Raw genomic sequence first — 22,730 nt, forward strand, 5'->3', positions numbered from 1 at the left:
ATGGATCCAGACTCCATCGGTAAGATCGCCTCACTGTTCAGTGAAACCTGAAACCCGCTGAGCTCAGGTTCAACTACATGTTTAAAAAACAAAAGCCTGTGTGTGAGGAGGTGACAGCAAACAGAAAGCAAATAGAGACAGAATAGAAATATGTCTGTTCTTTGTTCTGTTCGTTAAGATGTCTGTGAAGGTTCTCAGTCATCCAGGTCATCGTAGTCAAAGGAGCTTGCAAAGAAAAGCGTCTGGACTTCTTTAAGTTGCTTGAAGATGTTTCACCTTCATCCGAGAGGCTTCTTCAGTTCTAAGGTCAAATGGTGGAGAGTCCCAGATATAACCCTAGTGGGAGTGTCCCCCCACAGAGGGACAAAAGGACCCCCTGATGATCCTCTAATCGCCTGAGTCAAGGTGTGGAACTGGGTGTGGGTCACAATCAGCCAGAGTTTCGGGTGAGTTCATTGTGAAACCTGGCCCCACCTTATCATGCGAATTCCTGAGGTCAGATGGCCCAGGGTGTGAGTGGGCGTTAAGGCATCTGGGGAGGGATCTCAAAACTGGATTATAGATGGCAGAGAGTTGGTGTCGTAAACCACCGCCTCTGTTCAAAGATGGTCGCTCACAGTGGACATAGATGCTTCTTTCACTCCTCTTTCAAACCATCTGTCCTCTCTGTCCAAAATGTGAACATTGCGCTTTTAAATGTGAACATTTACAAGCGCATGGCAAAACATAGAAGAGCCACCTCCACAGGACAAGATTCAGCAGTCCATCTGCATCTAAAGGTCAAAGGTCACTCTTTCGAGGATGCCAATGTTCACATTTTGGACAGAGAGGACAGATGGTTTGAAAGAGGAGTGAAAGAAGCTGCTATGTCCACTGTGAGCGACCATCTTTGAACAGAGGCGGTGGTTTACGACACCAACTCTCTGCCATCTATAATCCAGTTTTGAGTTCCCTCCCCAGACGCCTTAAGGCCCACTCACACCCTGGGCCATCTGACCTCAGGAATTCGCATGATAAGGTGGGGCCAGGTTTCACAATGAACTCACCCGAAACTCTGGCTGATTGGGACCCACACCCAGTTCCACACCTTGACTCAGGCGATTAGAGGATCATCAGGGGGTCCTTTTGTCCCTCTGTGGGGGGACACTCCCACCAGGGTTATATCTGGGACTCTCCACCATTTGACCTTAGAACTGAAGAAGCCTCTCGGATGAAGGTGAAACGTCTTCAAGCAACTTAAAGAAGTCCAGACGCTTTTCTTTGCAAGCTCCTTTGACTGTTCGTTAAGATCAACATCCTGAAAGTAAAGTGTCCCACTGTCTTCAATTACATATTCAGAGCAGGGTGTTTGTGTAAGATGATCGCTGAGTGCTGCCTGACAGGTGAGTTTGAGCCTGAGTTCAGTGAGGATGGAGGAGCTCTGAGAGCAGTCTGAATGACAGTGCTGATGGTCATCATAAGACTCAAACATCTTCACTACAAACAGCTTACTTTCATGTATTTGTACACACAAACAATACATATGTGTACAAAGAGTAAGAACAAAATGAAGCCTGATGTACATGAACCTGAGCACTGACACAGAGGCGATGAAGTTCACACAAATGTTTATGCTCACCAGTGTCTCCAGATGTTTATGCTCACCAGTGTCTCCAGATGTTTATGCTCACCAGTGTCTCCAGATGTTTATGCTCACCAGGGTTTCCAGATGTTTATGCTCACCAGGGTTTCCAGATGTTTATGCTCACCAGTGTCTCCAGATGTTTATGCTCACCAGTGTCTCCAGATGTTTATGCTCACCAGTGTCTCCAGATGTTTATGCTCACCAGTGTCTCCAGATGTTTATGCTCACCAGGGTTTCCAGATGTTTATGCTCACCAGTGTTTACAGATGTTTGCTTCCTGTTCATCAGAGAGTTTCAATCAAATCTGTCCATCGGGCTACAGAACTGCCATGAAGCTCCAGGCTCTGCAGAGACGCTGTTGCCGTGGGTAACAGTACACTGAGTGTATTCTCTTTACCACATGTACTGCAGTACACTTAATGTACTCTGTGTAGTAAATGTACTGCAGTACACTTAATGTACTCTCTGTAGTAAATGTACTGCAGTACACTTAATGTACTCTGTGTAGCACATGTACTGCAGTACTTGTACTATACTCTGTGTAGCACATGTACTGCACTACATACACTGTACTCTGTGTAGTAAATGTACTGCAGTACATTTGGTACACAGAGTATAGTACATGTACTACAGTACACTGAATGTAGTCTGTGTAGCACTGCGTGTACTCTTGTACAGTCAGATGTTCAGCTCTACACTGACCCTGAGACATACTTGCCAACCTTGAGACCTGAGAATTAGGGAGACATTCAATAAGGGGGGAGGTTAGGTATACATATACAGAAAACTTGAATTTCACAGTGCTTATTTATTTAAAATTATATTTAAAGTAAGTTACTACTGTCCCCCAGCCGGGGCTGTCCAAATTCAGAGGCTGCATCCACCTGAGAACCCGGCCTTCGTGGTCTAAGTGGGCCGGGTCCTCTGAAAGCCGGGTAGGCCAGAAGTGAGCGACTGTGACGGTCTAGCCCTCAAAATGATGTCACGAGCTTCCTCAGTGGAGTGAAACTCTGCCTTCTGCTCCTTGCTATCTAAATATAACCGGACGCTGACATAACTTCTCGACCATCTCACGCTTCTTTTCATCAGTTTTCTGTTTGACGTTTATTCAGCTGTGTGAAAACCCTGAGAGAAACCCTCCCGAGGGATTAATAAAGTTTTATTTAATCTAATCTAATAACTTTAATCTCAGCCAAACCGATTTACTCAGGAACAAATAAAACACTGAAAAAAGTCAAACAATAACATTTTTAGGTTATCTGTGTGCCTTATATATCACGTTTAACCTGAGTAGCGAAAGACCGCTGGGGTTTGAAAACGATCTGCCGGGAGTTTGCTGTTCTCGCCGGCTTAGATATTTGAAATTTACACAGCTACATTCTCGCCTGAAAATATGCTAAAAGTTTATTTTGCAACCCAGAAAGAATAATAAGAGTACTGTTAAAACCAAGTAGCTGCCGCCATTGACGGGGTGGCTGTAGCTGAGGTGGTGGAGCAGGTCATCCACTGATCAGAAGGTTGGTGGTTCGATTCCTGGCTTCCCCCAGTCTGCATGCCAAATATCCTTGGGCAAGATACTAACCCCAAATAGCTCTCCGATGCATCCATCGGAGTATGAATGTGTGTGAATGTTAGCTATGAAGCACTTAGAAAGATGTGCTGGTGTGAATGGGTGAATGCACTAGTTGTGTAAAGCGCTTTGAGTGCTCAGAAGAGTAGAAAAGCGCTGCATAAGAACCATTTACCATTTTACCATTGTTGGAAACTGGAATTGGCTGGGCCGCGCTATGAATTCAGGGATGTGGGTTTTCATTTTGTTTTGGTGGAAAATCAGGAGAAATTTGGGAGACTGGTGGCTCCGGGAGATTTTCGGGAGGGGCACTGAAATTCGGGATTCTCCCAGTAAAATCGGGAGGGTTGGCACGTATGCCCTGAGAGTCAGCTGACCTCTGACCTGTACATGTTCAGATGTTACGGTGACATCGCTGTCTGTTTCTAGTGGACACCGTGTTGGTGCAACACGTCACAGCGGCTCTCCACTCGGGGGGTGGAGCTCAGCGTGACGTCGCAATGAGCAGACAGGAAGTGACCTGCGCTCTGAACAGGATGTTCCACAGCGCATCACAGGACGTGCCAGTTCATGTGACTGCAGCAGCTACTGAGGAGACATGCAGTCTGATGTTCAGGTTGTTTGACCGGTCAGTGTACTCACAGTATCACATTACTTGTAGTGCTCATAGTACTAACAGGACTGCACCCAGTCAGAGTAACAGTGTGTGTGTGTGTGTGTGTGTGTGTGTGTGTGCGTGCGTGCGCGTGTGTGTGTGTGTGTGTGTGTGTGTGCGCGCTGCAGCAGTCAGTCCGATGAAGTTTCAGCTCGCTCTCTTCAAACCGCTCTGATCGCTCTGTCCTCAGATAACCTGCTGCTAAAGTACAGAGGTGAGGACAATACACTGCTCTATAGCAGCCCTTCACAATAAAATGCACAGCCCTTCACAATAAAATGCCCTGTAGAATAAAGCTCGGGTGTTTTCAGGTCTGCTGCAGGTCTCGACAACCCCTTCAGGATCCATCAGCAAGCCTGGACTCAGGTGTTTGCTGACGGACCTCATCCAGGTAAAAAGCTCACACTACATTTCCCAACATGCCTCTGCTGCTGCTCTCTGTAACGTGTGTTTTCAGGTTCCTGCGGCAGTTCAGGAGGAAGTCGTGTTGGACGATTTGGAGGCGGCGGTTCAGTCGTGTTTTAAAGGGGTGAGAACACAAACGCACACCTGGCTGTGATTGGCCATCGTCATGGTTAACATGTTATGTGTGTTTATAGGTGTTGACCCCAACGGTGAGCAAGCATCATCTGTTGTCATGGCTGCAGAGTGAGCCATGCCTGTTGCTATGGTTATCCACTCTGTACCGGCTGTCAGCCAGTCAGAGCGTCCAGCACAACGTTCGCTGTCACATCTGTAAGACCCGCCCCTTCACTGGGCTCAGGTGATGTACATTTTAAACTGGAAACTGGGTAAACACGGTCCAGATGTGTGACGAAGATTTACCTGTGTATTCAGGTATCGATGTATGAAGTGTGTGAACGTCCATGTGTGTCAGAGCTGCTTCCTGACTGACCGCCAGACCAGGAAACACAAAACCCACCATCCAGTGCTCGAGTTCTGCAAGCAGGTAAGAACACACGTGACTGGAAGCACAGGGAACAGAACAGGTATCAGGGGTAAGAACTCATTTAACAGTACAGGTAAGAGGAACAGGTGACAGGAAACAAAGGTAACAGGAGTAATAGGTGAAAGCCTGACAGGTAAGAGGACGCAGAGAGGAAGCGAGGGGTAAATCCCCACAGGTGCACATGGAAGTAATAACCTGTTCAGTTGTCATTCTACACCAGCCCACCTGGAGAGAGTCTCTAACCTCGTTGGTGCGCAGTGCTCATCACACCTTGCTGCCACGGCGACACACTCAGAGAGAAGCTAATTGGAAGAGGGTCCTAATGTGGGAGGAGCCAAGCGAGACGGAGAACAGGTGTGAAAATAACCCTTTCATAATACGACCCCCCTCGTTAGGTATCTTATTATAATTACATTTCTTTTCCCCTCAGAGCACCACCTGTTTCTGATGCCTCAACACGATTGGCTGGCTCGTCTCACAGCCCCTCCTCTGAGAGGGGTGTTTCACACGGCGCCTCAGAGGCTCCTCCTCCTCACTGCTCTTCTTCGTGTAAATCTCTGCAGACGAATGAGGACACGTCCAGTCAGCAGGTGACGTGATGAACTCACTGTGTACTGTGAGGTCATAAAAATGATGTAATAGCAACAGTCATGTGACTGTGTGTGTTTGGCGTTGAAGACAGTGGCGTTGCTGACAGACGTGAAGAACCTACAGAGGGACCGATGGTGAGAACAAAGAAAAACAGCCAGATGGTTTATCAGCCTCGTGTTTATGTTTGTTTGTTTTAGTTTGCTACCTTATGTTGTTTGTTTCCCCATCAGGCTGTTGGAGCAGGAGCTCCGAACGTTTCGGCTCACTGTCCAATCCGAGCAGGGCATCCTGGAGGAAAGGTGCTCTGAGATGGAAGTTACCGTGGAAACATTGACGCGGTACAATGCCCAACTGCAGGGCATGCTCACACAGGTGAGTGGATGTGGGCGGAGTGATTGGCTGATGACTGCTGAGGTGCCTCCTAGGAGTTGTAGCTGAAAATGTTGTTCTTCAGGCTCTGAACAAGATGGAGGCTCAACAACACGCCAGCAACATGCCAAACAGTGCCAACACGGAGAACACAGAAAGAGGAGCCATCACGCCAACTTCTGACACTCTGAAAAGCACAGAAGAAGAAACAGAGGAGGAAGAGGAGATAGAGGATGAGTGGAGCCAGGAAGAACTTCAAACTCAAACATCTCCCACAATCCACCAGGGCTCACCTCCCTCACCTGATGGAGACTGTGAGGAGGAGTCTGCAGGTCGCATGTCTCCACATCATCCAGTAGAGCTACAGCATGGCCCTGAGGAGGCGGAGCTACAAGGAGAACGAAACAGTCTGTCTGAAGAAGAGGAGGAACATGGGCCACGTGGTTCAGAGACGCTGCTGCAGGGGACTGTAGAACGACTGAAGGCTGCGCTGGAGACACACAGGTGGACTCAGACAGGTGAGGCACAGACAGGTGAGGCACAGACAGGTGAGGCACAGACAGGTGAGGCACAGACAGGTGGACTCAGACAGGTGACTGAGACTGCAGAAGGAAACGGAAATGACTGCCTGAGGTCAGACTCACCTGTCAGGTGAGCACACACCTGACAGTCAGTACCTGTAACAGTCAGTGCATCATTTACAGCTGCTGCAGATCCTTTCCAGCTCAGTCTCTTTGTCCTTTCTTCTTCATCTCTTTGATAACTTTGTCCTTCAAACACTAAAATTAATGTTACATCATGTTTCTAACTCTGTGTCCAGGTGAGAGGACGAGGGCGGAGCTTCTGCAGGCTGCAGAGCAGGTGGGAGACTCGATGCTCCACCTGGTCGACGCTATGGAAACAAACTCACCAGCTGATTCGTCCAGCTTAGAAAACTTTATTTAAACATTAAATAAATGCACAGATACAAAAAGTATCAAAGTTCACCTGTAGAAAAGTTACCAAAACATAACGTGTTTCTATGGAGACGTGAAGCTGCCAGGATCATCATCAAGTCGTCATGTTTCATGTGATGTTTTACAAACATGAATTTAAATAAAACATGAAATTTCTTTTGTCATATTTTTTAACAATTCATCCGAATTTTGTTGACACACAATAAATAAAATCCATTCATAATTTTTACTCAAATGCTTCCCAAATAAAACTTTAAAATAATTAAATTAAAACAATAAAAGCTCTTCAAAATGGACAGATTAAACTTTATATTTAGATTTTTAACTTTAAAAATTAACATTTTAAAACAATCAGATTTGAAAACATCATTATGGCCAAAACAAACCTGGCATTTAAAACACACCTGGACAGGTGAGTGACAGGCAAGTCGTACTACAAACACAGTAAAAATGATAAATGGATTCAGTTTCCATTTTAAAATTGGCACCAGCAGGCTTCCATACACTAACAGCCTAATTAAAGGCTACATTATCCCAGAATAACTGATCAATAACCCATCAATAACCAGCACCATCAGGTTTCATGAAAAATAAGACTTTCATTTTGAAAATCAGCTATCGCCGCGACCTGCGGCCCCTCCTCCGGCGTGATGACAGTAAGGGGGCGGGGCCTGCAGAGATTGGGGGTTTCCTGCCGGGTCCAGCCCGACGCAGCCCCTCCCTCCTTGGGTGAAGGGGTGTGGCCTGACCCCTGGTTTGTATCTGGGAGGGTGGGGGGAGTGCCCTCTCCCTTCTAGCCCCTCTTCTGCTCTCTGACAGCCTGTTGAGGGGCGGAGCCTGAGTTATGTCGGACTGAGCAGAGTCCCTGCTTAGCGTGCTTAGCAAAAGGCTGCTGCTGTGACCTTTGACCTCTGTGGGCGTTCTATCGGTGTTCAGGTCCGGGCTCAGACTCCTGAACAGCTGACGAACACAGGGAGGCGGCGGCCCAGAGGGGGTGGAGCCTCTGCGCCACAGGAGGCCTCTGGGTGGGTTCTTGAGGATACGGTTGGAGGCGGGGTCGTAGAACCTGACAGGAAGTCGTTTGTATTTGACCTTTAACCCCTGCTGCTCCAGCGGGCGGCGTTTCTTTCTGCAGCGTTTGTGGGTGGAGCCTAACGCAGACACGCGGGTGGGGGCGGAGGCTGATGGGGAGGAGAGTAGGTAGACCAGCGAAGTGCGTGGCTGTACAGGTGTGATGATGCTGGAGTACGACGAAGGGAGAGACCGCCACGTCGGCACAGGTGTCCTCTCAGCTGCCTCTGGATTGGCTTGTGGGTAGTCGATGGGTGTGGCCTCAGGGGATAGCTGATGCACGGCGGGAACGACCAATCGGACTGTCTGAGTGCTGTGACTGACCTTCACCACCTGCAGGAACAGTGCAGGTGAGACCTTGTTCTTTTGCAGGGACTGACAGCGCTCTAAGTCACACGACTCACCTGACACCTTGATGCCAGTCTGAAGCTCCGCCTCCTTCCCCTCCTTTTCCTCATATACACATAGTCCCCCTCGTCTGGGTCCAGCAGGGGTAGCATACCTGCATCTGGCTCCACCTCCTCGGGTTCAGCATCCCCCTTCATTTTCTGGCTCCGCCTACCATACCTGAGTTTGATGACATCAGCAGAGAGAGTCATGGGTGTGATTTACGACCTGAACATGGATTACCCGCAGAGTAAAACCTCGTTTTAGTGGAAAGGTTGCGTGACAGCGACCACTTCAGTTCTTATACCTGAAGTATCTTAATCCAGGATATCTTTAACCAGGATGTTATTGATGTTATTGATATTATTATTTACCATTTACTTTTACTACCTCAGACTGCAAACGTAAGGAGACTCGGGTCTCTAGACTAACGTTTTGCCATGGCTGCACTGGTGCACCTAACAACAAAAGTAACAAAAGTTACGTGCACACAAATTTTTCAACCACATCGCTTAACGCCGCAGCTTTACATGTTCACTTTGTTTTTAATACTGTCCATACAGACAACATTGATTTATAAGTGATTAACTAACAATCTTGTTCTTTATTTGGAGCACATTTCTACAAGAAAGATAAGTTACCGTATTTTTCAGACCATAAGGTGCACGGGTTTATAAGAAACCAAACAGACAGATAAGTCTTTAATAAACTCAACTCATTCGTCTTGCTTCCTCTACTTCTGTATCATTGATTCATTAATGTTAAATCCTCTCTCAGCTGCTCTATTCCTGCGTGACTGATAAGAGTTTGAAATCCACGTCGTAAGCATGGATAACAGGAGCCATTTTGGGGTCCTTATACACACACAATACGGTAATATTATGCTGAAGCACAGTACGTATTACTACACGAGGCTGCTGACTGTGGTAGCAGCTGTGCTCCAACAATCTATCAAGCGGTGCGGCTTCATAGCTTACCAAAGATACTGAACCATTTTGACAGATTTTTGAGCGCCGTGCACATAAAATCGTTTTGTGGTCAGTAAGCACAACCAGAGTTCATACATGGCACACTTTTGAGGAAATTAAAGGATTTTAAGTGTGCTTTAGTGCTTTGGTGTAGAAACGTTCTTGTGCTTAAAGTGCTTCACTGAGCTGAAATTTAAACTTAAAATATCTTAAGATATATAAAATTAAAAGAAAGTCAAAATTAAGTGCCTCAAAGGTTTTGAACTGAACATCTCAATATCTGAACATCTGACCTTGTGCATGGGCACCTGAGAGGTCCCGACCTTGACTATCTCTGGTTTAGACCATGATATGGGCATAATGCTGTCTGTTGTTGGCCACACAGAGACTTTTTTTTTTTACTAGAACCTAGGATTTTTTTTTGTCGCTCCATTGAGAAATTAGGTCGTATTTGCAACCAAACTGGTCGCACTCTAGAGCCTTATCAGGTCAGCTCAACTAGCTTTAAGTGAGCTCAGCTGATTCTTGTTTCCTCTGGATTGTAATATTGGCAGGTTCTGGCTCACCTGGCGAGGGACTCTGTGTCGAAGTAGCAGATGAAGCGCCCGCGCCTGAACTGTCTCACCAGCCTCTCCACCTTCTGCTCGTCCTCCTGCTGGATCTGGGTCCAGGTCTTGCCCCTGAAGGATTCTGGGATACGCTCCGTGGTGGGCCTCACCTCCTCGATGGGTAGGGTCCAGAACCCCTCCTCCGTCCTGTCACCAGGACCGTGGAGGGCAAAGTGCAGCTGCTGTGAGTACACTCTATCTTCCACGTCCACCTGCGCGTCCATCAGATGGCAGAGGTCCCGCCCCTCCGCCTGACTCACCTGCGCAGGTGTGTCACTGAGAGTTTGCGCTCGTTGCAAAACCACCTGCAAGGTGACATCAGTGATCAGTGTCTGCGCTTGTCAGGACACGCCCAATTCTTCCCTGGACCCACAGGTACCTGCACAGGCGAGTCCCAGTCTTCACTCTGTGTTTCCATGGAAACAGGGAGGCTTAGCTGGAAGCTGTCTGTATCATCTTGGCAGGAAATGGCGCCATAACAGCACCTTTGAATCACCTGCGGGTGGAACAGAGACACTGGTTGACAGGAAGTCCACCTGGGAACCATCAGAGTACTGGAACAGGAACTAACCTCCTCGATGGTCTGGTCCAGAGGGTCCGTGTGGCCTGAGGAGAAGGCATCCTCTCTGTGGGCCTCCCTCCTCTCCCTCTGCCAGGTGAGCCAGGGCCTCTCACCTGGACCAGGCCTGTGGTCTGTGGGGGCCAGGTGGGGTCGAGGGCCATGGCCTGGACCTCCAGGGCGCTGCGAGGAGGACGAGGACTCACTGGTTTTCCTCCTGTTCGTCTTCCTATGGGCTTTCCTATGGACAGGGGGCGGAGTCTCCAACTGAGAGGCCGGCGCTCTGCGGTAAGGAGAGTGGGTGTGATCAATGACGCCTTCGTCCTGCTCTCTTATAGGTACAGACAGCCTCTCCTGGCCCACTCTGTCGCCTGACTGGCTGCAGGCATCATCTTCTTCCATCGGACGGGCTGGGTGACAGGAAGCGTCATCAGAGCTGGGCAGGCATTCCCGGGTACCTTGAGACCGGCTGTCATCGGACAAACGGACTTCATCGAGCTCCGCTTTTGGCAATGGGGGGGTGGAAACTGATGGGAGGTCAGTGTGAGACGGCCTGAGGGGGGCAAACAATTGGACAGGTAAATAAACAGGTTTGTTTGAGTTGTCAGAGGTCTATGAAACCCTGAAGCTACCTGTCCTATCCAGGTAACTTCAGGGGTAACTGTGGATTTACTATGAAGGTAGTTCACTTATTACTGGGGTGTCTACCTCCTGAGTCTTGCGTCATTAGCTGTCTCTGGATGCAGACTGTTGTAAACTTCCAGGGATCCATAAGAAACAGGATTTATGAAGTTTCATGTAGCTAGAGGTTAGCAGGGAGTTAAAGGAAGTCCCGTGAATGAAGACAGAAAACTAAACAGCAGTGACGTTTGTAGGGTGACTGAAGGTGGACCACCTTCAGTCACCCTAGGTCAGGGGCCCCCAACTCCCGGCCTCGAGGGCCGGTGTCCTCCAGTTTTTAGATGTGTCCGTGATCCAACACAGCTGATTCAAATGGCTGAATGACCTCCCCAACATGTCAGCAGTTCTCCAGAGGCCTGGTAATGAACTAATCATGTGATTCAGCTGTGTAGACCCAGGGTGGGATCTAAAACCTGCAGGACACTGGCCCTCGAGGTATAATGGTGTTCTACCTACAGAGCTATAGTAATATAAACACATTAGCACAGCGAAGCTGGACGACACAGCTAACTTTGCCCCCTCAATAAAAGTTTATGTGAGAGTTCCTGATGGGCAAATGCAAATGAAAAGATACTGAGAACAGCCCCAACTTCATCTGAGATCATCCATCAGCAACATGAGGTTAGTGTGGTCTGTCCCGATCCTCAGCTTCATGTACACGTTCAAATCTTTGTTAGCCTCAGAGTGACTCGAACAGGGGTCGGCAACCCTAGGCACGAAGGGTTAACTGATGGCACGGCCATAGCTGGACTGGCCATCGGTGGCCCGATGTTCGGCCGCCGGTGTTCCAGATCAACTGTCGTTTAGATCAACTGGCGTTTAGATCAACTGGCGTTTAGATCAACTGGCGTTTAGATTAACTGGCGTTGGTCGAACAGATGTGTGGCAGACTTGAGTTTCAGGAGCTGCAACCGAAAAACCAGCAAAAAAAACGCCAAATGTGTGATCTGTGACACCTGTGAGGTTATCTCAAACACACTCCGTCAGTCTTGATGCTGTTGAACAACAAAATGTTTAAAAATGTGGCGAGTTTACCTGGTGATATCCTCATGTGCGACCCGATCGCGAAAACAGCAAACAATTAACACCACGCCGATGTTGTTCACAGGACAGCAAGAGTAAACGATCAGGAGACTCTTGTTGTCGTTATCGTTCCCCTCGCACGTTTTATTTCTCCGGTTTCAGCGTTTTTGCTGCTCAACTAAAGCGAGCAGTTTACTGTGTGCACTAACATGGACTCGAGTCAACCAGCGCCACCTCTGGCCACGTGCCACAGCCTACAGCCAGATCAACCTGTGACACACATCTGCAGCACGTTTGAATTCATTTCATGCACATTTGTACCTTTCAATTGTGTCTGTTTGTGCGTCATGCAAATAAACCTTTGAAATGACTGAAATGATATCATGTTTGTACTATCAGCATACATTTGTACAAAATGCCAAATTATATACACAAAGTCATAAGAATCACCACCCTTGTTCATCATGATATCAATACTTTTGCCCATAAGAAAAATGTCGTGAACAAATACATGACACACTAATATTTCACCAGCGTCAGGTGAACTGAACTTCAGGTAAGAAGTTATGACCTGCAGTCTATAAACCAGATATAAACCAAGTTCAGGTGGAGTTTATTTTGTTTATTCGTGTTGAGCTGAGAGGGGACGCAGTTTGTCCCGGACTTCAGCTAGAATGAAAAAAGACACAAAGGTGGAGTTATTCTGTCTTTGCTGCACAGCTGCCTCTTCGGCTGTGTCCCAGTTCAGGGTCTGCAGCCTTAAAGGCCGCATTTTAAGGCCGATTACGTCACCGCGACGCGACGAAGGCTGTCCCAATTCAAAGGCTGCTCGAAATGCGGCCCTCAAATGTGTCCTTCATGTCCCTGAATTTTAAGGACGTGGCGGTGTAGACCTCGTGGCCCAACATATCCCAGAATGCATAGCGCGGCGGTGGGTGTGGATAATTTTGCCGAAAAAAAAACGGCGGATGAGGGGCGCCCGAAGAGTAAACTTTAAGTACTGAATATCATTTCACTTATTTATGTGCAAATGTTTAATAACGAAGAACATTAAAACATTACTGTTGGCCACATGTCGGCACAGTCATGTGACATTAGTGACGTTTGTACTAACTTGGTTTTAAAGCCTTTACTTTAAAATATACGCCGTTCAATAGCTGAGCTTAATCAGAAAATGATCAAAGCTCATGTAGAAACAAACAAACAAAAGATTTTCTCCTTCATTTCTGTCAAACAAAGCTGTATGAAACGTTTCCAGCTGTTAGTATCATGGTTGCTAGGCAACCTGGGCAGCGCGACGGAGGCTAGACGTCCCATTTCACAAGCCTCGCACTTCCGGCCTTAGCGGTCTTTGAGTACGCGGCCCTTGTGGACCGTTAAGGCTGCAAACCCTGAATTGGGATACAGCCTTCTTCTCTCATTCTCTCCCCTCCCTCTCCTGTTTCTACTTCAATCATGAAACTGATCAATGATCAGCTGATCGGCTTTTCTCTCTTCTTTGTTTTTCGCCCACTTTGCGCCAGAAAGAAGAAACCAGTGGATGTCGCGCTAAACAACAGCAGCACGTTTAAGCTTGATCAGCTGTTGTTAGAATTTATCTAATATTACTTTCTAGTATCAGCTGATGTTTGCTGGAGCCACAGCTGTAAAGCTGCTAGTCATGATGGTTTGGATATGTGGTGAGAGGGAAACATGAAGATGAAACCAGGAGACGTCCTTACTGAATCATCAGAGCTGAACAGGTGATGGAGAAACAGGTTTACCTTTTAGGTGACATGGATGAGTTGAAGTTATGAACTGTTTCTGAGAGACAAATAACACCAGGATCCTTTTCTACGCAGCTGACAGCTGGTAACTGTGCAGGGGCGGGTCTAGCACAGTGTTGCCAGGGGGGCAGGTAGGGCATTAACAGGGAAAGGGGGGCACAAAGACATACTTTTCTTTCTTATTCTCATTTAAAATGTCTCACTTTTAATAAATAATTATCTGAATCTTACAACCAAAGTTTTTATCTGATGTAAAATGTATAGAAATCCTACATATACCAACAAGACACATCACTGTCACAACAGCGTCTGTTTTCATTCAAAGGCTTTATGGCTTTAATACCTGGGGGGCCGGTCTTTAGTCAAAATACCCGGGCTGCTTAAAATAACTTAGCCTGCTGGTGAGAGGGACGTTGTTAGCTTTCCACATCCCGACACTTCAAAAGCTTCAGGAGCTTTCTGCTCAGCACAGCATCAGCACCACGGAGATACACGGATACATCCGTAGACTCGAGACACAATGCATTTTTGGGACTTTCAGGTGTTTGGACCAATGTTTTCTTTTCTGATCAAACCAGAAATCTTTAATGAGCAGCTGGTTTGTCTCGCATTAACTGGCTGAGTTAATGCCAGTTAATGCAACATCGAAGCAGCTGGAATCCACAGCTGTGCATGTTCATGGAGCTGCATGTTCACCTGCTGGACATCACTACCTGACAAGTTTAACTGTCTTCAGAACATTGCAGAGGCCTTATTGACAGTATTTGGCTCTACATATCTGTGTGAGCAGATTTTCTCTCACATGAGTCCTCAGGTAGCCTCTGAATGCTGGACACTGGGAGACCTGTGTCTGGGAGACCAGAGATCACACTAACATGTGTGTCTCTGTATTAACAGACATGTCATATTGGCTTTTCTTATCATTCTTGTGAGGAGACCATATATAGCATTTGTATTTTCTGTTGTACAGTCCATTTGCTGTTATGGAGTTCTTGTTATGGATAAAAAGTCTTTTTTTGTTTCAAAATAGCTGATAACTATTCGCTGATAGCTGCCAACATCTGGAACAAATATGATTCTATAAAGTGGTTCTACAGGGTGGGCCATTTATACGGATACACCGTAATAACATGGGAATGGTTGGTGATATTAAAGTCCTGTTTGTGGCACATTAGTATATGTGAGGGGGCAAACTCCTCAAGATGGGTGGTGACCATGGTGGCCATTTAGAAGTCGGCCATCTTGGATACAACCTTTGTTTTTTTTCAATAGGAAGAGGGTCATGTGACACATCAAACTTGTTGGTAATGTCACTAGAGAAACAATGGCATGCTTGGATGGCATGCAGGACTTTAATATCACCAACCATTCCCATGTTATTACAGTGTATCCATATAAATGGCCCACCCTGTATATAGTGTGTAACTGTTAATATAGAGTGTTATTAAATTGATTGCTAATGCAATCATATGGCACAGTGACCTCTGAGGAAATTTTAAATGGCACTCGCCATCAGAAAGGTTGCCTACCCCTGCGCTAGAATATTTGGTGTCTGGCAAACCAGTCACAAAGCTCTGGCCACCGTTACCAGGGTAACAGCGGACAGATGATAAAAGGAGAGCAGAGGGAAGGTGGTGAGACTGAAAATACAGAAAAACAAACATATTTCAGTCATCCATTTCCTATTTATGTACTTTATCTTTTAGCTATATCTGTTCTTAGTAACTTTGTTCTTATATTCCCTTTTATTGCTGTATAATTAGTGCCCTTAACCTGATGACATATGTGGTACTTTGTTAATAGTCTTTTAGTTATTGTCTTAATTTTCCTGTTTTTATTGTAAAGCACTTTGGTGTACCACTGGTCTTTTAAATGTGCTATACAAATAAAGTTGTATTGTATCCAAGAGAGATCCCATATACCCCATAATAGCCACAGTGAGTTTCTACTACTGGAGCCACTGTGGAGTTTTCCCTCCGTTTACCTCAGCTATCTATGTGAGAAGCCCCCACCTTTATTTACTCTGGAAGAGGCTGAAAACGATGTGAGTCAGAGAAGCTCACTGCTGACAGCAATACTGAGGCTATCCTGAAATTTTCCGTGGGTAGGTGTTCTGCTCACTTAATCCTGTTAGCTGTTTTTAGTTTGCATTAATGAATTTGTCTTTGAAGTAGATCTAAGTTTGTTGGACATGTAGTGAAGTTGTAGGATGTGAGGAAGTAATCAAACTGAGGGAAAGCGTAATTTTTAGGACACTCGAGCCTAACAGGAGCTGGCCTAATGTTAGCTTATAACAGCTGTTTTTGTTTAGCCGGCTCGCTGTCACGGAGACAGGTTGGTCACATGTCTAACATAGTACAGCTGACAGCGACAGTACTGGTGTGCAATCACAGACATTAATTCTCAGAATATTTCACTGGTAGGGTTTTAATCCTCTGATAGTGTCATGTTTGTAGCAGGTGACACTCGCGGGGATTGTGTTCTGTCACATGAGCTGTGAAATGTCCCTTTCAGATTGGTCACATGGTGCCAGCTCCGCCCCTTTCATGTGAACACACAGGTTGAGACTGTCACAGGTGCATCTATGTGGGTTACCTGGGGTCGTCGTAGCGATGTGGGTGGTGCTGCAGAACGTCCTGGAGGAAGCGCTCCAGCAGCGTCAGTCTGTTTCTGCCGCTTGCTGAGGAGGTGGACCCTGAGCCTCTGGAGGACGCCCGGACTGAATCCAGGTGTCTGAGACTGGACAGGTGCTGGAAAAGACACACGACGTGATCAGAGAGTCACATGACCTAAGGGCACGTTCAGGTTCTCCTGTGACGTGTGTGCATACCTGGTCCAGGTTCCTGTACAGGACTCTGCAGTAACCACAGTAACCCTGTCTGCTGGGCTGACACCTGGACGGGCCAGGCTGAGGCTCCGCCCACATCCTGTCACACAAACAACACATGTGACCACAGAGCTCACCTATCTCTGAAACAGAAGCTGAACGCTCCTGCACAGGTACACTCACCTGCTGGTAGGCTCAGCCTTCCTCTGGTCATCTGAAAGAAACACACAGTGTGAGACAGATATCACCTGTGTGTGTGTGTGTGTGTGTGTGTGTGTGTGTGTGTGTGTGTGTGTGTTCTACCTTCATCAGAGGAGTCGGACATCCTGACTGGAGATCTGAAAACAAACAGGTGAGAGTCAGCACACACGCAGGTAGATAGATAGATGGCGGCGTGTACGGGCGCCGCGGCGTCAGAGTGGAAGTTGTGTGTGTTTGTGAGGGACTATGTGATACGTCTGGTGTCAGTACTCACCTGGAGGACGTGCAGTCAGTGACCTCTCTCTCCAGTCACAGTGCTCCATGCTGTAACCAGTGGTAAGGTGAGTGTGTCCATGAGCCTGGAGCTACAAACGGGAAGTGATTGATTATGGGTCAGAAGTCAGCGAAACACACTGGCCTGTCTGATCATGAGACAGGAAGCCTCTGATTGGTCCAGGTAAACCTGCAGCACAGACAGTCCATTATGCAGCCAGGTTGGAAACACCTGAGGGTGCTTATTTATCACATCATACACACTCACAGCTCAGTAATGTGACTGGCTGTGTGAGGACGGGGCTTGTACAGCCCTAGTGAGGGTTTGTGATGTCACAGCTCACAGGTAATAGGCTGTTGAGTTGGAATTATTAAGTTAAAGGTCACAGAGCCTGAAACAGGCGTTTCTTAACTGTGAACACTTCTAACAGCTGCCAACAGGACAGCCCACCTGAGCTTCAGGGGCCAATTAGAACACTTTTAAACCCGCCCCCTTGCAGAATGAGGTACTCCCATTGGCTGTTATTCTCACTTTGGTCAGTCTGGCGTGGGCGGGACCAGCAGCTGTTTGAGTTAAAGTTAAAGAAGCAGACCGTTGGCACGGGAACCATCTGACTGCACATATACAGTCAGACACACACACCAACACAGCATCAGCACCAGGGACTTACCTGGCTGCGTCACCACGGTAAATGATCAGAACACCTGGTTGGGATCAGGTGATGTTCAGATTACGATCGCCTGCTGAGTCACAGCTGATCCCTGATAACTGATCATTAACGTTTACAGACGTCTTTCAGTAGAACGTCGGAGGCTCTTCACGAAGCTCTATTCATCTGCTCAGAGACGTACCTGAGGAGGCCTTTGACTCCTGCCTCGTGGTCACATGACCTGTTACACACCATGTCAGCGGGGAGGAGTCCCATACATGAGCGTATATGAGTGCAGTACAGGCGATGCTGTGCTGTGATTGGTGTTTGAGTGCAGGTGTATCTGCTACTAAAATGATTCATATGTAAATTAAACAGCCTCCTGTGTGACCTCCACGTACACAGAGCTGCTTTACTGACTGAAGGACCGCTGCTTCAGGTTAACCCAGTGTTGAACCTGCATGCTTACATTCAATTCAATTTTATTTATATAGCGCCAAATCACAACCAAAGTCGCCTCAAGGCGCTTCATAGAGAAAGGGGCGGGGCTACATCTTCTGACCAATCTAATTGTGATGTTCAGAGTTTCAGGTCAGCTGACCTTGTCACTGATTCTTTGATTTCCAGATGTTTTCAATAAGACTTACTGATTTCATATGAACCACTGACTGAAGCTTAGACTGAGCGTCTCACTGTCACACCGCTGTGTTACTGAAACCGTTTATTATGTTGTGTGTAGATCTTTATCACCATCTGATGAAATCTCTGGTGTCTCTCATCTGTGGAAGGTTCACATGACCCATGAAACACCTGTGATTGGTTCAACACTGCCAGCTCCACTGCTATTATGTGACCGGCGGTTAACGCAGTGTGTTTATAATCAGCTCCCGTTTCCATGGTAACTCTGAATAAACAAGCAATTATGTCAGTTATTTGTGTGTAAACAAAAACCCTTTCTGTTGTTTACACGGCGCCTTCGACTAACCAGTCACAGCCCTGCTCTCCCTGCGCTCTGATTGGCTACTGTCGCCTGAACCGAGCTCTAATTGGTTGATTCTGACTGAAACTAACTAGCCGCGTGCTAACCTCCCCTCTTAAGCCTGACTGGTTAAACTCACGCTGACCCCGACTTAAACCGGACTCGCGGTAACCATGGCGACGCCGCTCGTCATGCTGCCGGTGACGTGGCTTTACCCTCACGGCAGCTGTTAGCATTAGCACCTGGCTATGAGGTAGCATGGTTAGCCCGCTAGGTCAGGCCGAAAGAGCAGCTGAGTGGCTGTCTGCGGGCTCGGTGCATTCACATCAGGGCGGACAGAAACCGTTTACCTTCCGCTGTTTGTTCTTCTTCTTGCTTTTGTTCAGTTTCCACAGATTTAAAAGTCCTCCGCCGTCGCGCGTTGCTACCCCCCTCTGTTTAAGTTCCGGTCCGACTCTTCTTCCACGGCTCCATTCGCTGCAACACAACGGGGGCGTGCCGCCGCCAGCAGGCCGCACGGAGAAGTGCAGCCTCTACAGCCCGGGTTCCAGGGTTTTAAAAAAAAAAAAAAAAAAAAAAAAAAAAGTTGTTTCTGTCCTCCAATCACAGCCCAAGTTTCACATTACATCATGAGCTTGGGATGAACATTATCACTCTGCACAGACTAATACAATGATTAATGAACTAGCTCAGGTGATGAAGCGACTTTAATTTGAATCCACTGAAGAGGATGCGTCAACTGAGTGTGCCCTAAATAAAGTTTGAGCTGACTTAGTGGTTTAATCTTAGGCTTACTTGCACCTGAGTTTAGGATCACCTCTGAGTTTACCTGAAAGCACCCCTGAGCTCCACCTGCTCAGTGCTACAGGTCCCTTAACCACAGGTGTGAGTGTGTGTACAGGTGAGACAGACACAGTGTATGGTGCAGAGTTTTTTTTATTTCAGATTTTATTGAATGCAGCGACGTCCATCGACTGTACGAAGTCCTCGAACTCAGTGATCTTCTCCTCCAGGATGTCAGTGCCCACCTGAGACAGGTGACATCACACAGGTGAGCTTACACACAGGTAACAGCATTTACTGCTGCATGTGTGTCACAGGTGATCTAATCAACCTGACAGGCACCTGATCAACAAGCAGTAACAGGCCACTCACCTTGTCATCCTCCACCACACAGTTGATCTGCAACTTCTTGATGCCGTAACCCACGGGAACCAGTTTGGCTGCAGGACAGATTAATCACAGTTATTGATCAGTGACTCCAAGCTGCAGCCATCGGGTTATTGGTCAGTGATCAGAAGCTCTCAGATCAATATGAGTCCATCAGTGATCAGTCGAAAGATGGCGAGTTAGATCATCAGTGAGCCTGATCAATATTCTACACACAACTCGATAATCATGTGTCTACAGGAATCACACCCACTCTGATCAATAACCTATTATCAATAAACAGTTCAGAACATCAAAATGAGCCTGTACTCGACCAAAAATATTTATCACGATATACATATACATTCGAAAATTTGCGATAACAATATAACTGACGATATAATTGACACAAAATACTTTACAACTCTACAACTTTATTAGTGCAAAACAAATAAAAATAAAAAATTTAAAAAAGTATTTTCACTTAAACAAGCAGCCGGTTTTTATGTGCATCAAAGTTATATAAACATTTAACAGTGGAAATGCAAACTCCTCACTGACAGTTTAACCAAAAGGCATTTCTAGTGGAAACTGGCCGACATATCCTCAGCATAACCATGTATAACATCCACAAAACTTAAGAGGTTAAACACACACAATACGGTAATATTATGTTGAAGCACAGTACGTATCACTCCGCGAGGCTCCGCCTACAATAGCCGTAATGCTCCAACAATCCATCAAGCGGTGCGGCTTCGTAGCTTAGCAAAGTCGTACTGAAACATTTAACCGATTTTGGAGCTCCGTGTACATAAAATCGTTTCGAGGTCAGTAAACACAACCAGAGTTCATACATAAGGCACACGGGATTATAAGGGGCTCTGTCGATTTCCAGAAAAATCAAAGGATTGATTTTAAGTGCGCCGTATTTTCCAAACAACACGGTAATAACGACGGCCCGCTAGCATGCTCTACCAAAAATAGTGCTTTGTTGTGTATCTGACGGACGAAAGCTAAACCAGTTCCACCACTGAAGCTGCAGCATTTTTACAAACCAACTTTCGCCCTTCTTATTCTCCGTCATGCTTTTTCCGCCATGTGCGTATGAAAACAAAGGCGCTGTGCATGCGCGTTTTACCCATATTCTATCGCAAAATTTCATTTTCTTTTTGTTGCCCAACATTATAACGGCATTACTGTGAACGCCTGTAATGATATATAATCATTACTTCAGGTGTCACATATTATTTATTGGGTGATCCACCCAATAACTGATCAGCTCCATTGATCCATCAGTACTCATCTATAGTCAATGATCACAGCGTTATCAATAACTGAACTGACAGAGTACTGATCAGTACCTCAGTACTACTGCGAGTGTTAGACACTACTACTACCACATCATCTGGTACAATGATTACTGTAATGCTACCAGTAGTATTACTCTGTGCAGTACCCACACCAGCCCATCTATCCAAATACTGACTCCAACCCTGTGTGTAATACTTTGACCCCACAGTGGTGGGTGTAGTAGTGTATGCAGTATTTGCAGTAGTACTCACACTGGCCCCACACCAGCCCGTCCATCTGGATACTGCGTACGCACTCCTCGAGCTTCGCCATGTCAGTCTCATCGTCCCACGGCTTCACGTCCAATAGAATCGAAGACTTGGCAATGACTGCGGGCTCTGCAGGACAAGGGAGGGGTTAGTTACTGTGGAAACTGAGCGAGCCACGAGCCGTGCGAGGGCGGGACTCGTCAGGCAGAAAAGGCGTCCATCAGGCGTCAGCCGAAAGATGGTGATTGGTTGATCATCACAGAGTCTGTATGATGCATTGGCTGCGAGGGGGGCGGACCTACTTTTAGACTTCTTGGCAGCGTAGGCGGCGAGACGTTCCTCCTTCAGCCGGGTCGCCTCAGCATCTTCCTGTCAAACAAAACTCAGGTTAGAGTGACCATGACACTGTAGCGTCATGGTGACATCACCACCTCCTCACCTCCTCATCTGAACCAAACAGGTCGATGTCATCATCGTCCTCGTCTTTGGCTGTGGTGGGGGCGGAGCCTGAGGTGGTGTCGGCCACTCCGACGGGGCCGTACTGACCCAGGGGCTTCTTCACACCTGGAAGACTAAAACAGGAGGCGGGGCTTAGTTGCTGCTGCCAGCACACCGGTATTCACCCCGTGATGTCAGCAGCGCTCACCTGCTCTTCTCGCTCTGGTAGGACCGGATGTGGTTGTACCAGCGGACTGCGTGGTACAGGTCAGCAGGGGGCGGAGCCGAAATAGCTTCGAAGACCGCCACGTCAGCCTGGGAGGGTACGTACCTGAGGAGAGAACACGTGACCATGGTTAGGGGTACTCCAAGAGCAGGTGCAGGACTTCACTCCGTCCACGTGAGTCAGCGCGCAGACTCGCGGCGCGCAGCCGTTAGCAGCATGCGGCTAACGGACTAACAAGCTAACAGCTTGTCACGTCAAACGGAAGTGAATAAAAACGGCATCGGCACGGATCCTACCCCTCCTTCCAAAACCGGTGCACCTCTCGCGCCAGATTACCGTCCCGTTTCCGGTTTCCCTTCTTTAGCGCTTTAATCAACGCAGCTAACTGTTAGCTCAGCATGGACCCAACATGGCGGCTATGTTGGGTCGCAGTTTCTCCCGCTTTACGGCGGTTCCCGGCACTCACCCTTCGATGTAGCTGCGGTCGGACAGGAAGTCATTGAGCACTTTGAGGCCGGAGGCTGACTTCAGGTCACCGAAACCCATGATGAAGAGGAACCACGAGGACGCGCGAAGATCCACCGGAGGAGGAAGAAGAGGTAGGAGGAGGAGCGGAGATCCTCTTTATAGGAGGAGACAGACTCCTCCTCA

At 47.3% G+C, this 22,730-nt stretch overlaps 3 protein-coding genes across 8 annotated transcripts; 1 reads left to right on the forward strand and 2 right to left on the reverse strand.

Moving 5' to 3' along the window:
* dytn (dystrotelin) lies at positions 1 to 6,840 on the forward strand. Of its 3 annotated transcripts, none has more exons than XM_087851809.1 (14): positions 1 to 19; positions 1,913 to 1,987; positions 3,624 to 3,822; positions 3,978 to 4,063; positions 4,161 to 4,240; positions 4,307 to 4,378; positions 4,449 to 4,612; positions 4,687 to 4,798; positions 5,019 to 5,152; positions 5,229 to 5,388; positions 5,477 to 5,523; positions 5,620 to 5,761; positions 5,844 to 6,276; positions 6,579 to 6,840. In XM_087851809.1, exons 1-14 carry the CDS (start codon positions 1 to 3, stop codon positions 6,701 to 6,703), a joined length of 1,848 nt encoding a protein of 615 aa, XP_087707935.1. In that variant the 3' UTR covers positions 6,704 to 6,840. The 3 variants fall into 3 exon arrangements, with proteins under 3 accessions (XP_087707935.1, XP_087707933.1, XP_087707934.1); XM_087851807.1 differs by lacking the exon at positions 1 to 19 and adding an exon at positions 1,513 to 1,726 and having other exon boundaries at positions 1,830 to 1,987; XM_087851808.1 differs by lacking the exon at positions 1 to 19 and adding an exon at positions 1,557 to 1,606 and having other exon boundaries at positions 1,839 to 1,987; positions 4,161 to 4,378.
* zdbf2 (zinc finger, DBF-type containing 2) lies at positions 6,632 to 19,228 on the reverse strand. Of its 4 annotated transcripts, none has more exons than XM_006791897.3 (11): positions 19,058 to 19,228; positions 17,080 to 17,170; positions 16,908 to 16,942; positions 16,788 to 16,818; positions 16,608 to 16,704; positions 16,373 to 16,527; positions 10,320 to 10,860; positions 10,128 to 10,244; positions 9,707 to 10,053; positions 8,190 to 8,352; positions 6,632 to 8,118 (listed from the first exon to the last, which is right to left on the reverse strand). In XM_006791897.3, exons 3-11 carry the CDS (start codon positions 16,927 to 16,929, stop codon positions 7,330 to 7,332), a joined length of 2,262 nt encoding a protein of 753 aa, XP_006791960.1. In that variant the 5' UTR covers positions 16,930 to 16,942; positions 17,080 to 17,170; positions 19,058 to 19,228; the 3' UTR covers positions 6,632 to 7,329. The 4 variants fall into 4 exon arrangements, with proteins under 4 accessions (XP_006791960.1, XP_006791958.1, XP_006791959.1 ...); XM_006791895.3 differs by having other exon boundaries at positions 17,080 to 17,268; XM_006791896.3 differs by lacking the exon at positions 19,058 to 19,228 and adding an exon at positions 18,479 to 19,030 and having other exon boundaries at positions 17,080 to 17,268.
* A 397-nt stretch (positions 19,229 to 19,625) lies between these two features.
* Positions 19,626 to 22,730, reverse strand: eef1b2 (eukaryotic translation elongation factor 1 beta 2). The gene is made up of 7 exons (XM_006791893.3): positions 22,546 to 22,730; positions 22,062 to 22,184; positions 21,855 to 21,987; positions 21,718 to 21,784; positions 21,419 to 21,544; positions 19,863 to 19,930; positions 19,626 to 19,735 (listed from the first exon to the last, which is right to left on the reverse strand). The coding sequence occupies exons 1-7, from the start codon at positions 22,623 to 22,625 to the stop codon at positions 19,649 to 19,651; spliced, it is 684 nt and encodes a 227-aa protein (XP_006791956.1). The 5' UTR covers positions 22,626 to 22,730; the 3' UTR covers positions 19,626 to 19,648.

This window comes from Neolamprologus brichardi, chromosome 15, assembly GCF_056152115.1.
Source record: "Neolamprologus brichardi isolate AB-2024 chromosome 15, ASM5615211v1, whole genome shotgun sequence".
Classification (NCBI taxonomy): Eukaryota; Metazoa; Chordata; class Actinopteri; order Cichliformes; family Cichlidae; genus Neolamprologus; species Neolamprologus brichardi.

What these genes read in the sequence shown, in the direction of transcription:
- dytn (XM_087851807.1), top strand. Translation starts at nt 1,557, where the DNA reads ATGTACATGAACCTGAGCACTGACACAGAGGCGATGAAGTTCACACAA. An exon ending in CGCCCCTTCACTGGGCTCAG is followed by an intron (nt 4,613 to 4,686) that starts GTGATGTACATT and finishes CTGTGTATTCAG; the next exon opens with GTATCGATGTATGAAGTGTG. An exon ending in AGGACACGTCCAGTCAGCAG is followed by an intron (nt 5,389 to 5,476) that starts GTGACGTGATGA and finishes TTGGCGTTGAAG; the next exon opens with ACAGTGGCGTTGCTGACAGA.
- zdbf2 (XM_006791897.3), bottom strand. Translation starts at nt 16,929, where the DNA reads ATGTCCGACTCCTCTGATGAAG. An exon ending in TGGACCAGACCATCGAGGAG is followed by an intron (nt 10,245 to 10,319) that starts GTTAGTTCCTGT and finishes TTCCACCCGCAG; the next exon opens with GTGATTCAAAGGTGCTGTTA. An exon ending in GACTGGCATCAAGGTGTCAG is followed by an intron (nt 8,119 to 8,189) that starts GTGAGTCGTGTG and finishes CTGTTCCTGCAG; the next exon opens with GTGGTGAAGGTCAGTCACAG.
- eef1b2 (XM_006791893.3), bottom strand. Translation starts at nt 22,625, where the DNA reads ATGGGTTTCGGTGACCTGAAGTCAGCCTCCGGCCTCAAAGTGCTCAAT. An exon ending in GACCGCAGCTACATCGAAGG is followed by an intron (nt 22,185 to 22,545) that starts GTGAGTGCCGGG and finishes TTCTCTCCTCAG; the next exon opens with GTACGTACCCTCCCAGGCTG. An exon ending in TACCAGAGCGAGAAGAGCAG is followed by an intron (nt 21,988 to 22,061) that starts GTGAGCGCTGCT and finishes CTCCTGTTTTAG; the next exon opens with TCTTCCAGGTGTGAAGAAGC.